At 45.6% G+C, this 17,066-nt stretch overlaps 1 protein-coding gene across 6 annotated transcripts in view; it reads left to right on the top strand.

Annotated features, from left to right (window-relative positions):
- The window catches only part of LOC117363042 (cyclic AMP receptor-like protein A), a 646,660-nt gene that overhangs the window by 531,877 nt on the left and 97,717 nt on the right, over nucleotides 1–17,066 (top strand). For all 6 annotated transcript variants that reach the window (XM_033950231.1, XM_033950230.1, XM_033950233.1 and 3 more), the window contains one exon: nucleotides 7,768–7,850. In XM_033950231.1, the coding sequence (XP_033806122.1) occupies nucleotides 7,768–7,850 (83 nt within the window). The remainder of the gene's footprint in view (nucleotides 1–7,767; nucleotides 7,851–17,066) is intronic.

A 17,066-nucleotide genomic window follows, 5' to 3' on the forward strand; every position in this document is an offset into this window, starting at 1 on the left:
AAAAATCCATACAGGACTTACACCCTAAATGGTGAGATCCTAGCAAGGACTGTAGCAGAACGTGACTTGGGAGTGATTATTAGCAAAGACATGAAGACTGCCAATCAAGTGGAAAAAGCTTCATCCAGGGCTAGACAAATCATGGGCTGTATCCGTAGAAGTTTCATCAGCCATAAGCCTGAGGTATTAATGCCGTTGTACAGATCCATGGTGAGACCCCATCTGGAATACTGTGTACAATTCTGGAGGCCGCATTATCAAAAAGATGTGCGGAGAGTTGAGTCGGTTCAGCGAATGGCCACCAGGATGGTCTCAGGACTCAAGGATCTCCCGTATGAGGAACAACTGGGTAAGTTGGAGCTATACTCACTCTAGGAACGCAGAGAGAGGGGAGACATGATCGAGACGTTCAAATATGTCACGGGCCGTATCGAGGTGGAAGAAGATCTCTTTTTTCTTAAAGGACCCACGGCAACAAGAGGGCATCCGTTGAAAATCAGGGGTGGGAAATTTCATGGCAATATCAGAAAATATTTCTTCACCGAAAGGGTGGTTGATCGCTGGAATAATCTTCCACAACAGGTAATTGAGGCCAGCAGCGTGTCAGATTTTAAGAAAAGATGGGATTGGCTTGTGGGATCTCTTCATGGAGGTAGTTAGGGGGTGGGTCATTAGAGTGGGCAGAATAGATGTGCCTTGGCCCTTTTCTGCCGTCATTTTCTATGTTTCTATGTTTCTAACTGTGGCCAGAGGCACCTATTGATGCTGAAGTCCAGCTCTGCCCCCTAAACATGCCCACTTCCAGCCTATGGCATCACTAGGAGCTGCTAGGTGCCGTGGACCAAGGCACTGGTCCTGGAGGCTGCCTAGTGGAGGCTTAATGAGTGTTTAATTGGTTCTTAATGGCGTGACCAATTATCATGTCACTTAAAACCAATTAAAACACTTAGGTTCAGGAACATTGAACAACTACCCCACTTGGAGTATTGTGTTCCATTTTGGAGACCGTATCTGGCAAAGGACACAAAAAGGCTTGAAGCGATCCAGAGGAGGGCAACGAAAATGATAGGAGGTTTGCGCCAAAAGAAGTATGAGAGACTGGAAGCCCAGAAAATATATAGAGGAAAGGAGGGACAGGGGAGATATGATTCAGATGTTCAAATACTTGAAATAATAATACCATATTTTTCACTCCATAAGATGCACTTTTTCCACCCCCGAAAAGGGGGAGCGTCTTATGGAGCGAATACACCTCCGCCCCCCCCCCGCCCAACGTTCTGTTGCTGCTTTCACACCACTGCCCCCACACACACACACCCCCTCCCAGTTGGTGCTGCTCACCGCCCTCTTACCTGCTGCAGGAAAGGAAGAGAAGAGCCGGCGGCGTACAATCGGGCCCACAAGTCTTGTCCCGACGTCAATTCCAACACCTTCCACGCTCCCCCGGGTGCTGCTCCTTTAAAGCCAATGCTGCTACTGTAAATAATACTGTTGCGGTGCCATAAGAGGCCGCAGTTCCAGAAGAAAAAAAAGGGGAAAGCTCCCTCCGTTCTGTGACGTCAGGTGCTCTGTGGCCAATGGGCAGAGAGCTGTGGCTCCCTCTGGCTCCCTTGGAAGTGCCTGCTCGCGCTCTGCTTCCTGGCACTCAGATGGGCTCCTGAGCTGCAGCTCGCCGGGCTGGGGAACTTTCACTGCGCAAATTCAAGTTTCTAGTCCCCCCTCTCAAGGAAGGGCTCAGCCTGAGCTGGTCTTTGCACAAGCAACGAAAAGGTCTAGAAGACCAGCTGCTAAGATTTCGGTAAGGAGGAGAGTTTTGCCTCCTATTGCACTTTTGCTAGAAGTTTGTAGTGATACGTGCATATACTGCTCTCTAAAGCCAATCACTGGCCCGGACCTAGTTTAGGATCTGATTTTTTCCTTAGGGGAGACTGCCCAAAAGATAAAATGCTGCCTTTTTTGCAATCTAAATAACCTATAGTAACATAGTAGATGACGGCAGATAAAGACCCGAATGGTCCATCCACTCTGCCCAAACTGATTCAATCTAAAAAAAAAAATGTTTTTTTCTTAGCTATTTCTGGGCAAGAATCCAAAGCTCTGCCCGGTACTGTTCTTAGGTTCCAACTACTGAAGTCTCCGTCAAAGTTCACTCCAGCCCATCTATACCCTCCCAGCCATTGACGCCCTCCCCAGCCCATCCTCAACCTAACGGCCATATAAAGATCCAGACCGTGCAAGTCTGCCCAATACTGGCCTTAGTTCTTCACTATTTACTATTATTTTCTGATTCTAGACCTCATATCAAACTCCTCCCCTTAGACCAGTGGTTCCCAACCCTGTCCTGGAGGAACACCAGGCCAATTGGGTTTTCAGGCTAGCCCTAATGAATATGCATGAAGCAAATTTGCATGCCTATCACTTCCATCATATGCAAATCTCTCTCATGCATATTCATTAGGGCTAGCCTGAAAACCCGATTGGCCTGGTGTTCCTCCAGGACAGGGTTGGGAATCACTGCCTTAGACTATTCAGAACGGGTACCTGTAACACTAGTGCCACAGAAACCCGCCCACACTCGTAGTTACTAGGGCTTGAGTGTGCTGTAACCATTATTCCCCCTCCTTCACTCCTTTGAGAGGGCAACCCATCTCCTACACTGATGCAGTCCTAGGCAGAATCATGAAACACACCACACACCTGATATCATGACTTCAGCCCAGGCTACATCTGTATCTTTTAACTGTATATGTTAAAGCAGGTTTAGAACATTTTTAAATAAACAAATAATAGAGATTTCTACCACGACACTGCTCAGAGCGTCAGAGCAGCATTGGAGCATTTGGTTCTACCACATCTTAGTAAAAGAGGGCCTTAACCTGCTAAGACAGGGGTGTCCAATGTCGGTCCTCGAGGGCCGCAGTCCAGTCGGATTTTCAGGATTTCCCCAATGAATATACATGAGGTCTATTTGCATGCACTGCTTTCATTGTATGCTAATAGATCTCATGCATATTCATTGGGGAAATCCTGAAAACCCAACTGGATTGCGGCCCTCGAGGACCGACATTGGACACCCCTGTGCTAAGATAACCGATAAATAGGACTGCATAAGACGCAGGCTTTGTTAACTAAGAATCTACTCACCACTTCTTATTCAATCCTGTAACCCTATGAACCTTTTAGCTTTCATATTCTTTATTATGTAAGATTGTATTGCTGACTTTGATTGTAACCTCTTCGCTGATTGTCCAGCGCCTCTTGCCGTAAACCGCCTCGAACTTATATGGCTTTGGCAGTATATAAGAATAAAATTATTATTATTAAAATTATTTATGTGGTGTTTCATAGCTGGTCAAGTGCTGTCTATGTTTCGCTGGCTCCATATACCTGGAAATTCAGTTCCAGAGCATGGCCTGGCAATGAATTTCTGGGTATAACACTGTCATCTGAATATCAGGCTCTTGGGGGGGTTTTCCCATGTGTATTACTTTGCGCTTATCTCTGCTGAAATTCATCTCATGCTTTAATGTACTCTTATTCCATCCTGAGAGATTACTTTGTAGTTCTCCATTATTAATCTTGATTTTGATTACCTGGAACAATTTTGCACGATCTGCAAACTTTGCCACTTCGCACAAGAATGGTGTTATCTGGCTGAGATAGCTTGGTCAAAACTACAAAAAGAAAAAGATAGCGAATAACAATAAGTGGAAGACATGAAGCATGACACATTGCCACTCGACATTTAAATGCTATTTTTTTAAGATTCTAATATCACTGGACAACAAAGTTTTTGCTTCTTCAGCACTTTTCGGTGTATCTTACAGATTTTTGGCTGCTGATCATGAAAATCACATTTAAAAATACATATCACGTACCGTTTTAACAAAAAAGTACAATTTCTTGTTAGCCTAAAATAGGCCTTGTTAGCCTTAAAATAGGCCTGTTGCTCATGTTATACCTTGCTGGATATAGTGTGGGCATGTCCAGGTATACATTCAGGGCAGGTTGCATAAAGTCCATGGAAATGATGCCGTCTGGGCATGCTTATAAATGGGCATAATGGATGCTGCCTGAAAAGACTATATAAACGCATATGAAAACACAGAATTCCTGTTAAAGCATATCCAGTACAACTGAAACATCTGCGGTGATCTTAAATTGTAGCTCTGCTACTTGGAACGCAGCTTAAATATACCAAGTACTGTTGTCTTATTTGTGAATGGGACAGCCATGTTAAGGAGTTGCGTTTACATTCAAAAGAACTGGCCACTCCGTAAGAATTTGGAACCAGGACAGAAAAATGTGGTACATGAACCATTTGTTGACCCGACAAAGCTCTTCACATAAAACTTGGACTGATGAAAAATTTCGTAAAAGCGATGAACATGGAAGGCAAAGGGTTTCTTTATCTAAGACAGATGTTTCCAAGAATAACTGATGTCAAGATTAAGGAAGGCATTTTTGTCGGTCCACAGATCAGACACGTCGTCAATGACGAGAAATTTGAAGATCTATTAGTCGGATCAGAGAAAATTGCCTGGAAAGCATTCAAGGATGTTGTTGAGAATTTTCTTGGCAGTTACAGAGCACCAAACTATATTCAACTGGTTGACAAACTTCTTAGAGCAGGGGTAGGCAATTCCGGTCCTCGAGAGCCGGAGCCAGGTCAGGTTTTCAGGATATCCACAATGAATAAGCATTAGATGGATTTGCATGCACTGCCTCCTTGAGATGCAAATCTATCTTCTGCATATTCAGTGGCGTATCTAGGGGGGGGAGAGGGGGAGGGGGGAGGTCCGCCCCGAGTGCACGCCCCAAGGGGGTGCACAGGAGAGAACTGAATGGGGACGACGGGGGACCTGCGGGGTTAAATACATCTCGAGCCGCAAGGCTCGTCTACTGTTCCTACCTGCCCTGCCGCTCACATATAGCCGATCGGAAGTCTTCCCCGATGTCAGCACTGACGTAATAGGGAGGGCTTAAGCAAAGCCTGCCCTCCGATGTCAGCGCTGACGTCAGGGAAGACTTCCGGTCGGCTATATGTGCGCGGCAGGGCAGGCAGGAAATAGAAGACAAGCCTTGGGGCTCGAGCTCCATTTTGCTGAGAAAGTTGCTAAGATGGGCTGGGAGGCAAACGCGGAACACAAAAGGGGGGAGGGAGTGCGTTTTGGACACAAGGCATGAACTTGGGAGAGAGGAAGGGAGGGAAAGAGATGCTGAGGTGGGGGAGGGAGTGCGTTTTGGACACAAGGCATGAACTTGGGAGAGAGGAAGGAAGGGAAAGAGATGCTGAGGTGGGGGATGGAATGGGTTTTTGGACACAAGGCATGAACTTGGGAGAGAGGAAGGGAGGGAAAGAGATGCTGAGGAGGGGGAGGGAGTGCGTTTTGGACACAAGGCATGAACTTGGGAGAGAGGAAGGAAGGGAAAGAGATGCTGAGGTGGGGGATGGAATGGGTTTTTGGACACAGAAGGCATGAACTTGGGAGAGAGGAAGGGAGGGAAAGAGATGCTGAGGTGGGGGATGGAATGGGTTTTTGGACACAGAAGGCATGAATTTGGGAGAGAGGAAGGGAGGGAAAGAGATGCTGAGGTGGGAGAGGGAGTGCGATTTTGGACACAAGACATGAACTTGGGATGTAGGAAGGGAGGGGAAGAGGTGGGGAAGGGAGTGCATTTTTGGACACAGAAGGCATAAACTTGGGAGAGAGGAAGGGAAGGAAAGATGCTGAGCTGGGGGAGAGAATGTGTTTTTGGACACAGAAGGCATGGAATTGGGAGAGAGGAAGGGAGGGAAAGAGATGGTTGTGTACATGGAAAATGGAAGAAAGGAGAATTTTTGGTCATAGGGAGGGAGTGAGGTACAGATGAGAGGGAGAAATATTGTGAGGGAGGAATGTTGGACATAGTGGTGAAGGGAATGGAGGGAGAGATGTGGCATGGTGCTGGAGAGGGGTGATAGAAGGAGAAATGGGCATGAGACTGGTAGCAGGGGCGAAAGATGAGAAAGGGATAAATGCTGGACCATGGTAGGAGGAACCAATGGACAGCAACAGAAGAATTTACAGAAGATGGGAAAGCGGAAAAAAGAAACTGGGACCACCTTTATGGAAAAATAAGTCTCCAGACAACAAAGGTAAAGAACAGAATTTATTGACTAAAATATGTTAGCTTTGGGAAATGTATATAGCAGATGTCTTTGTATTGTGTTCAATAGAAAAGGAAATGCATTTCTGGTTTTATTTCTACAGTGTTGAAGTACTTGCTGACCCTTGCTGTGACTGGTGGGGATCCCCAAGCACCGCCAGCAGAGGACCTCCTCTAGAGACGGCCAGAACTCCCCTCCACCAAGCACAGCAGTCGCTGGCAGCATCCATGAGCCACTGAGGTGCCAGCATCTGTGACTCAGGGACGCTACTGCTGCCTGCCAAGCTTGGCAAAAGGGACCCCTGGCCAACTGCAAAGGAAGTCCTCAGCTGACAGCTTGGGGGTTCTCATCAACTGAATATTTATATTTTATATTTACATTAGAGGCTCTGGTAGAAACCCGTTTACAAAGTATGTATTTTTCCCAATTAATATTTCCAAATTAATAAAGTCTCTTTGCTTATTTGTAAATGGGTCTCTACCAGAGCCTTTAATTCAGTAGCATAATTAAATGAAATAACTATTTCTGAAGTTTATAGGAACGGGTGGGGACAGAGGGGATTCTTCGCGGGGATGGGTGGGGATGGAGGGATTCCTCGCAGGGATGGGTGTGGACAGAGGGATTCCTCACGGGGACGGGTAGGACTTCTGTCCCTGCACAACTCTCTAGTGCACAGCTGGCCACCCTCCCTATTCTGACGCTGCTGCTTTCCTTAACCAGCAGCAGCGGCAGTAAACAGGGGTGTCCGCGGGTGCTCACCGGCGTTGCTCATCTTCTGGCCGGTTCCCCTGCTGAAAGCCGCGAGCATCCACTCCACGCAATCTGCAGCTGCGTCGGAAGCGTTCTCTCTGATTTTATCTATCTATCTATCTATCTAGATAGATAGATAAAATCAGATGTATCTGTGTGTGTGACCCCCTTCCCACCCCCATAGTGTTTTTTCCCAGATAGTAAGTGATATGTATACCAAGTTTGGTTGAAATCTCTCCATTTGTTTCAGAGTTATACACACACACACACACAAATACATCCGATTTTATATATATAGATATCTATTGTGTTCACCCTAAATGTGTGAGGTCAGGGAACAAGGCAGAAACATCCTCAGGATATTGGAACTAGACAAAGCAGAAGAAACACCTGCCCTGGTCAGGCCCTTAGCTTCAGTGTATATGCAATTACAGCATGCCTAGAGCTCAATTTCAGCAGTTTCAAGCAGAACTGGGGCCTGGGTAGTAGACAATGTAGGCAAACCTTCAGCCTTCCCCCCCCCCTCCCCCATTAACTTTCAGGCCTTTAGCCTGCAGTGCCCCCAAGAGTTTGGTAAATACATTCCAAAATAATGATCATCACACAAGATTCCAGTAAAAAAAATGTAGGAAAAAGTATGTTCTGATTGATGGTTCTCTGAATTTGTACAGCTGTCAGAATTTATTGTTTGTGGCCCCTAAGAAACTTCTGCCCTAGGCAACTGCCTAGTCTTCTCTAATAATAGGGCCAGCCCTGATTTCAAGACAGAGATATATTATCATGCAAGCTTTGTGTCTGCTATTTCGAGGGAGCTTCAGTTCAAAGAAGCAAAATAAAAATGCGGCTAATTGTGTTTGATGTTTCAGGTTTTGCTAGTAGAGGAGATTAAACCTTTGAAATGGTATCCCTGTGTGTATTTGGCAGTGACCTTCTTCCCTCTCCTGAACAGGTAGGTCAGAAAACACTAAGTACAGTTTTTGTTATAAATGCTGATAAAATTGTCATAAAAAACCTCTCCATAGCCCCCAAAACACTACTGATGTCATTAATACATGACTTGTTGAGATAATAATAACTTTATTCTTATATATACCACCACACCACATAGGTCTAGGTTAGTGGTCTCAAACTTGCGGCCCGGGGGCCACATGCGGCCCGCCAGGTCCTATTTTGAGGCTCTTGGTATGTTTATCATAATCACAAAACTAAAATAAAACCGTTTCTTGATCATATGTCTCTTTAGCTATAAATGACAATATTATTATTAAGACTTAGCCAAAAGGACAGATTTATAAACTATAAAGAGTTTTACCTCATGCAAAATTGTCATTTCTTTAATAAAACATTAACTATGTTTTCTGAGGCCCTCCAAGTACCGACAAATCCAAAATGTGGCCCTGCAAAGGGTTGGAGTTGGAGACCACTGGCCTATAGGAAGAGGAGATGCAAATGTTTAGAGCCTTAGCCAATAGGGAGAGGAGAAGATAGTGGATGCTGTGGATGGGGCATTTGGCCTTTATCTGCCATCATGTTACTATGTTTCTAACCATAAAGTTCTATGACATCACAATGCAGGTGTAAAGAGCCTTAGCCTATAGGAAGAGGAGATGCAAATGTTAAGAGCCTTAGCCAATAGGGAAAGGAGGAGATAGTGGATGCTGTGGATGGGGCATTTGGCCTTTATCTGCCATCATGTTACTATGTTTCTAACCATAAAGTTCTATGACATCACAATGCAGGTGTAAAGAGCCTTAGCCTATAGGAAGAGGAGATGCAAATGTTAAGAGCCTTAGCCAATAGGGAGAGGAGGAGATAGTGGATGCTGTGGATGTGGCATTTGGCCTTTATCTGCCATCATGTTACTATGTTTCTAACCATAAAGTTCTATGACATCACAATTCAGGTGTAAAGAGCCTTAGCCTATAGCAGTGGTTTCAAACTCGCAGCTCGCCAGGTACTATTTTGAGGCCCTCGGTATGTTTATCATAATCACAAAACTAAAATAAAACCGTTTCTTGATCATGTGTCTCTTTAGCTATAAATGACAATATTATTATTAAGACGTAGCCAAAAGGAAAGATTTATAAACTATAAAGAGTTTTACCTCATGCAGAATTATCATTTCTTTAATAAAACATTAACTATGTTTTCTGAGGCCCTCCAAGTACCGACAAATCCAAAATGTGGCCCTGCAAAGGGTTGAAGTTGGAGACCACTGGCCTAGGCGGTTCACAACAAAGAGGACTGTACCATCAGTGAAAAAAATACAATTAACATGGAAATACATTCAGGAAAGGTCTGTGAAGATGAAGTGAATGACCAGTCACAGAGTGGCATGATGTCATTGTCACACGGTGCTTCCAAATGGTTTTCGGAGCAGTCTAGGAAGTTCTTGAAAAGTAGTTTCTGCTTACCTGTGACATGCCAGAGGTTTGGTTTTTGTTTTGCAGGCTACATGGACAGTGCTTCTTTTCTTTTATGGGTCCCAGCTCTTGAAAGCTCTTTTCACTTCTTTCGAGATTTTTTAATCTCAAATGCAGTGTGCCTCAAGCCTTTTTGTCCTTCATATTTCATAGTTAGGTTTTTGTCGGCAGTTGAAGTTTTATTGATTCTTCGACATCCAAATAGCAGGGCTTCTTCAGCTATAGACCCTTCAGGCCTCCTGCCACATATGTATATTTTTTTTTCAACTTCAAGTTATCATCTTGACTTGAGTACTTCTGCCCTTGATTTCGCATTGTCTCAATTTCCAAGAAGACTAGCATCTTCAAGTTTTTCTCAACCTGCAAGCACAAGATGTCTATTACCGACCGTCAAAAAACCTGCTGCAACATTCGAGAGAGAATCACAATATGTTCTGCTGCATCATCTGTTCAAGATCTGAAGGATAAAGCAATCTGTTTTTCCCTGTGTCCATCAAATCAGTGCTGAAGGTAGCACCAGAGTAGAAGACATTATGGACCTGTTTGCTGGAGGTAAGAAGTTGATGAAGGAAGCTGATAGGCTCAAAGTAATCAACCTCCAAAGAAGAAAAATGTGGCTTTGGACTTCAATTCTTGATGGTTGACTGGTATCTCTGACATGTTCCTACAGAGTGGAGAGTAACAGGTAGATGTAAATTGCTTGTTTACTCTCTCCAAAAATACTAGGACTACGGGGGGGGGGGGGTAATGAAGCTACTAGGTAATAGATTTAAAACAAACTGGGGAAATTATTTCTTCGTTCAACATGTAATTAAGCTCTGGAATTCATTAGCAGAGAATGTGGTGAAAGCAGTTAGTTTAGCAGGGTTTAAAAACATTTTGGATGACTTCCTCAAAGCAAAGGGGGCAGGGGGCAGTCCGCCATGGGTACAGCCTATGAGGGTTGGTATCTTCCCTTCCGGCAGCAGCAGCTTTCACAACTCACTGCTCTGCTGGCATCAGGCCTTCTTTTCTGCTGAGTCCTGCCTTCGCAAAAACAGAAAGTAGGCCGGACCTGGCAGCTCTGTATGGGCAGGAGTAAAGGAAGGTCGCTAGCTGATTGGTTGCCACGAGTTCATGTTAGCCAATCAGCTAGCAGCTCTGCACAGACAGGAACGAAGAAAGGCCACTCCTGCTGCGATTCACTGCTGGACCACCAGGAATGCTTAGAGTACGTGGGGGAGGAAGGAGGGAGATAAAAATAATTAGAATTGGCTAGGACAGGAGGTGGGAGGGATCACTCCTATCCCGGCCACCGCTGGACCACTAGATCTCATGGCAGGTCCAGCGGAGACCTACAAACAGGTTCAGGAGGGGAGCAGGTCAACGCTGATCCAACTATAAACCGACACCCCTATTTTTGGGCCACTTATTTGGCCCAAAAATCTCAGTTTATATTCAAGTATAAACGGTATATTAATCTGGCTTTAGTTTTGCAATGGATATATTTGATATTCTAGTGGTCACTGCAATGTTTTAAGATGCTGCCTTTTCCGAGGTATATTCTTGTTATGTGACTCATGGATTATTACTAAAATAATTATTTATATAGAAGAAAGGGTTGTTAAAAAATGATCTGCCCCAGGTATGAAATATACTAAGTACGCCACTGCAAGCCATTACAGTAGAATCTCAGTTTTCCGGCACTCATGGGGATTGGTGGATACCAGATAACTATTTTTCTGGTTAATTGAGAGTGTGTTAGAAACCTTGTCTAACACACTCTCAATTCCCCCCTCCCTCCCGCCCCAGCGCAGCAGCGGTCATAAGCGGCAAAGCCCTCCTCCCTCCCTCAAGCCCTGAAGTGGCAGAAGCAGGCGGTGGTCCTGAGACACGAACCCCCCCCCCTCTCTGTCCCTTACCCAAAGCGCAGCGGTCAGCAGGAGGCAGTCTCAAAACAGGCTGGTCACACCCAGCCCTGGCAGGGCCCTTCCTCTGATGCATTGAAAGTGATGCGTCGGAGGAAAAGCCCTGCTGGGACTGACCTTGAGCTGCCTGTTCCTCCTGCTGACCGCTGTGCTTCCGGTAAGGAAGAGAGGGAGGGAGTGGCTCAGGACCGCTACCTGCTTCTGCCACTTTGGGGCTTGAGGGAGGGAGGGAGGAGGGCTTTGAAGCTCAGGACCGCAGCCATGCTGGTGCTTTGGGGCAGAAGGGGGGGTATTTTTTTTAGCTGCTTTGGGGCTTGAGGGAGGGAGGATTTGTGGCTCAGGATGCTGCTACTGGTGCTTTGGCGGACTTTTTTTTTTCTCCCCCACCACCAATTTTTTTGCCAGTTGTGCGAGAGTCTCGATTAACTGAGACCCAGTTAACCGAGACTCTACTGTAATAAGGTGGATGTGGGGAAATCCACTGCTTATTCCTAGGATAAAATGTGTTTTACTCTTTGAGATCTTGCCAGGTACTTGTGACTTGGGATGGTCACTGTTGGGAACATGATACTAGGCTAACGTGACCATTTATTTTTTTCATCAAAAGGGGACATCTATTAATTGTCAGTCCCGCCCCCAATCCCACCCTAGGCAGCGATTGGCTGGCCCAGAACGTCCTCTCCGACGTCAGAATTGACGTCGGAAAGAAGACTTCCTGTCGGGTTTAGCAGCTTTAGCGGCAGGGCAGTAAGAGCAGCAGACAGGGGGAAAGAAGGGGCAGGGAGGGACAGGAAGTGATCGCCTGTTCCGTTGTCCCTGAGCACAGCTTCGGGACGCTGTCCCTGAAAACGGGACTTTTCGGCGTCCCGAAGCTGTCTGGGGGGACAACGGGACAGGAGGTCTGAAAACGGGACCGTCCTGTTCAAAACAGGACGTATGGTCACCTTATACTAGGCGGACCTGCAGTCTGTCCCAGTATGGCAGCTCTTATGTCCCTAGAGGCAACAAATCTCAGAGGAAAGGACCTGCACAGTATCCCTCCGTAAAATCCGGATCCAGTGAAGCTCAGGATTCAAAGCCCTTTGCAGCTCCTGGCGACCCTGACCAAGACAGTTAACTCTCTATTGCCTGGGGTTCAAATGGAAAAACAGCTACTGTACTGAATATACACTGCTTCAGTAGCATTTGGGCTTTCAGGTGGTATATAAAAAAAGAAAATAATACAACATCTTTGAAAAGTCCTTGAAAGGTTTGACTCCAAAGGCTGTATTTATTTAGCCCGACCTTCCAAAGGAGCCCAGAACGGGTTACCGGAATACATTCATAGTATTGGTAGGACAAATTTTAGTGAGACATACAGACTTTATAGCATTTACAGCATGGACAAAGGGGTTTAGATTACAGCAATTACAGTATAGACATAACATGCAGCCTTACAAATACAGACTTAAGTGGACATAGGGTGATTTAAATTGCAGCATTTTCAGTGTAGGAATACTTGGAGGTGAAATAGCTTTTCTTTGCAGGTGGGTGCTAGAGAGTTGTGCGGGGACAGAAATCCCACCCATCCCCGCCCGTCCCCTCCAGGATCCTCTCCGTCCCCACCTGTCCCCGCCAGGATCCTCTCCGTCCCCACCCGTCCCCGTCAAGATCCTCTCCGTCCCCACCCATCCCCGCAAGGAATTACCTCCATCCCCGCCCGTCCCCATAAAAAGCAGCAATTCCTTCTGACAGAATCATCAATTCCACAGTTTCTTTGGTGGAACCCTTTTTTTGTTTTCTGTTCAGATAATTCACTTATAAACCCCCTCTTTTACTAAGGCTGACATCCATTATATTATATGGATGAACCCTACTTCCAAAGCCTTCCATCCCCGTGGGAGTCCCGTTAGCTAGAGGGGGGTTCCCGTGGGAGTCCCGTGGGTTAGGGGGGGGATTCCCACGGGACCCCCGGGATTCCCGCGATCCCCGTGCAGACCTCTAGTGGGTGTATCTTTGTTGTCAGAGAATATGGTAGTAATTTAGGTTATATTTGCGGTGGCATGCGAGTTTTAGAGAGATTCCGTGTGGTCTATTAGGTGGTGTCTTCGGGATTCCCGAAATCCGGACGTCCGGTAACCCTATCCTGGGTTTTCTTTAAAAACATGCATCCCAATTGGCTGCCTGACCTCCTGCCACTATAATTGGGGCGCCGGTTTATCGAATCGGCCTCTTCATGCACATCATTCCAGTGCCAATTACTAAATCTGCAACCAGAACTTGAAAGATAAAACCAGAGTGTGTCACGGATGTGACTCAGTTTAAGAGGCTGCTGAAGATTCGTTTCTCATGATATGAGCATATTCACTGATGTAACGATAGAACAGGCCGAGTGCAGGGAGGTTTTTCAGCTTATTTTGCAATGTTTTTACTGCGATGGAATATAAATCAATAAATAAAGAGCCTCCAGGAGACTGCTCTGAGGAAAACAGGAAGTACACTTTAATTTCTTCACCACAACTGTTGCTATACTGGGTCAGATCAAAGGTCCATCCAGCTCAGTATCCTGTTTCCTACAGGGGCCAATCAAGTTCAGGGGTATTGGCAAGATCCCAAACGAGTAAAACAGATTTTATGTTGCTTATCCTAGAAATAAGCAGTGGATTTTCCCATGTCTATCCTAAAAATGGCTTATGGACTTTTCTTGTAGGAACCTGTGCAAATCTTTCGTGGGAGTGTGTAGTGCAGTGGTTAGAGCTACAGGGTTCAAATCCGCACACTGATCTTGTGGCCCTGGGCAAGTCACTTAATCCCCATTGTCCCCAGGTACATTAAACAGAATGGGAGTCCGCCAGGACAGTTAGGGAATAATGCTGGAGTACCTACATAAGAACATAAGAAGCGCCATCTCCGGATCAGACCTTCAGTCCATCAAGTCCGGCGATCCGCACACGCGGAGGCCCTGCTAGGTATACACCTGGCTTATTTTATAGCCAACCATATCTTTATATGCCTCTCTCAAGGAGATATGCATCTAGTTTGCTTTTGAAGCCTAGGACTGTCGATTCCGCAATAATCTCCCCTGGGAGAGTATTCCAGATGTCAACCACTCTCTGTGTGAAGCAGAACTTCCTGATATTAGTCCTGAACTTGCCCCCCCTTAGCTTCATTTCATGTCCTCTTGTCCGTGTCAAATTGGACAATGGACCTGAATAATTTGTAATCTGCAGAGAATTGTAGGATATGCAGAATATAAATTATTTTTTTTAAACACAAAACCCTGCTACGCTAATGGCTTTTACCACGTTCTCTGTTAACAAATTCCAGAGTTTAATTACACATTAAGGGCTCCTTTTCCAAAGCTGCGATAGCGTTTCTAGCGCTACGCGGCTAGAACTAACGCCAGCTCAGCATCTAGCACACGCGAGGCAATTTAGCGCAGCTTTGTAAAAGGAGCCCTAAGTGAAGAAATATTTTCTCTGATTTGTTTTAAATGTGTTATTTCGTAGCTTCCTTGTGTGGCCTCTAGTCCTTGGATTTTTGGAAGTCCTTTCTTACCTGTTCCATTCAATTCAGACATTAGCTTCCCATACGGAACAAGAGCCCATCTTCGGCTCAAAGCACAAAACTTATGCTTGACTACTCTTGCTCTTAGCTTAAATGCACCAAACCTACTCAAACTGAGCCCAAGTCAGGGCTGGCGTGCACAGACATATTATTGTACCATATTTTGGCTGACAGCTCATCGGCTTCAGGCTCTGTTTCACAGTTCCAGGATTTTGCAACTTTCCTCTCTTGTGCAAGACACAAAGAACCAGAAATAGCTTAAGGAAATCCAATCTGTGAGGCAGTAACATACATACGATAAGAGTTTAATAGAGGCAAAATGGAGGCTCTTTACAAAAAAAAAAAAAAAAAGAGAGAGATTAATTTAAATACCTGGGAGGTCCTTCGAGGTTGCTCAGCTTTTATTAGCTGTGACCTTACCATGACCTCAGTCTTTCTACTCAAAAGGATTATGCCCTACAGACTCTTGAGACCCATATGTTACTGAGAAATCTCTGCCGGCTCTGTTTAAGCTCAGGTTCCCTCAAAGCAGCTGCATCTGTCTGTGTTTATGAGCTGGAGCTGTCTCAACGTGTTCAGGTTCTCAAAACAGCCGTCTCTCCATGTACAATGGTTTCCTCCGAGTGTCGGCCTCTGTGTGTTCAGTTCTCTCAGAGCATCTGTATCTGGGTTTGTGGGTTCTTGCTGTCTTGATGTATCCAGGTTCCACAAACAGCTGTCTCGGTCAGCACACTGGTTCCAGCTCAGATTCTCTCAAAGCAACTGCGTTGTCTCTGTTTTTGGGTTGCCTCACTGTGTCCAGTTTCTCCATAACAGCTGTCTCTCTTAGTTCACTGGTTCCAGCTCAGGTTCTCTCAAAGCAACTGTGTTGTCTCTGTTTTTGGGTTGCCTCACTGTGTCCAGTTTCTCCATAACAGCTGTCTCTCTCAGTTCACTGGTTCCAGCTCAGGTTCTCTCAGACCATCTGTGTCTGGGGGTTATCACAGAGCACCTGTCTCAATACATTTAGGTTCTTCAAACAGCCGTCAGCCTGTTTGGACTGCTCCCCTCTGTGTGCTAGAGTAGTGTTTTTCAACCTTTTTACACCCGTGGACCGGCAGAAATAAAATAATTATTTTGTGGACCGGCAAACTACTAGGACTAAAATTTAAAAACCCCGTTTCCGCCCCATCTCTGCGAGCTCGGTCCCCGCAAATCATGTGATCCCATCCGTACAAGCCTCACTTATGATTTTATATTGAATGTATTTTATTAAAGTATAAAAAGAAACAATATTCTGTACAATTGTCATTTTATAAATACAAATAATACAGAGCAAGGATCAACAAAACCCAAGCCAAATTATTACAGAATGCTACACAGAAATATCATGCTAACAGAATACTGCAGTCACACATGACAGGAATAGTGTTAGGGGAATGCAACTAGGGCAACTGCCCCCTGGTCAGAGAGCACCCTAAGCAAGCTGGAAGCTAAAGAAGCACTGCCTGGGTTTTGCAGTCCCCAGTTATGTCTAACATCAGCTCTAGCAGGCTATATATTTCAAATCTGATATATTCTAATCACAAAATAGAAATAAAATTATTTTTTTCTACCTTTTCTCATCTCTGGTTTCTGCTTTCATCTTCTTTTCACTCTCTTCCCTCCAGCGTCTGCCTTCTCTGTCTCTTCAATCCAGCATCTGCCCCTCCCCCTTCCATATGGTATCTGTCTTCTTTCTATGCCCCTCTCCCCTTTCCATCCAGCCTGCGCCCCTCTCTCCTTTTTACACGATTCATTCTAGCTTCACTGCTCTCTTCATTTTTATCTCTCCTACACCAGATCTAGCATCGTTGTCCCTCTCTGCTTATTTCTCTACTGACCCCTTCCCATCATCAATTTCTCTACTTTCTCATGCCCGTTTCTCCCCTTCCCTCCTCTAATCTCCCTGCCAGCTGTTTCCTTCCTTTTTTCCTTCTCCCTTACCTCCTCCTCCTGTCCAGCAGTAACTCTCTTCCCTTCCTCCCCTCCCAGCAGCATCTCTCCTTCTCCTTCGCTTCAGGTCCAGTAGCAGCTGTCCCTTTTATTCCTTTGTCCAGAAGCTTCCCAGACTCCTTTCCCTCCTCCCTTCCCAGCAGCATCTCTCCTTCTCCCTCTCCAGTAGCAGCTGTCCCTTTTTTTCCCTTGCCCAGCAGCTTCCCAGATTCCTTTCCCTCCTCCCCTCCCAGCAGCATCTCTCCTTCTCCCTATCCAGTAGCAGCTGTCCCTTTTTTTTCCCTTGCCCAGCAGCTTCCCAGCCTCCAATAGTAG

Source organism: Geotrypetes seraphini, chromosome 6 (genome assembly GCF_902459505.1).
Source record: "Geotrypetes seraphini chromosome 6, aGeoSer1.1, whole genome shotgun sequence".
Taxonomy (NCBI): domain Eukaryota; kingdom Metazoa; phylum Chordata; class Amphibia; order Gymnophiona; family Dermophiidae; genus Geotrypetes; species Geotrypetes seraphini.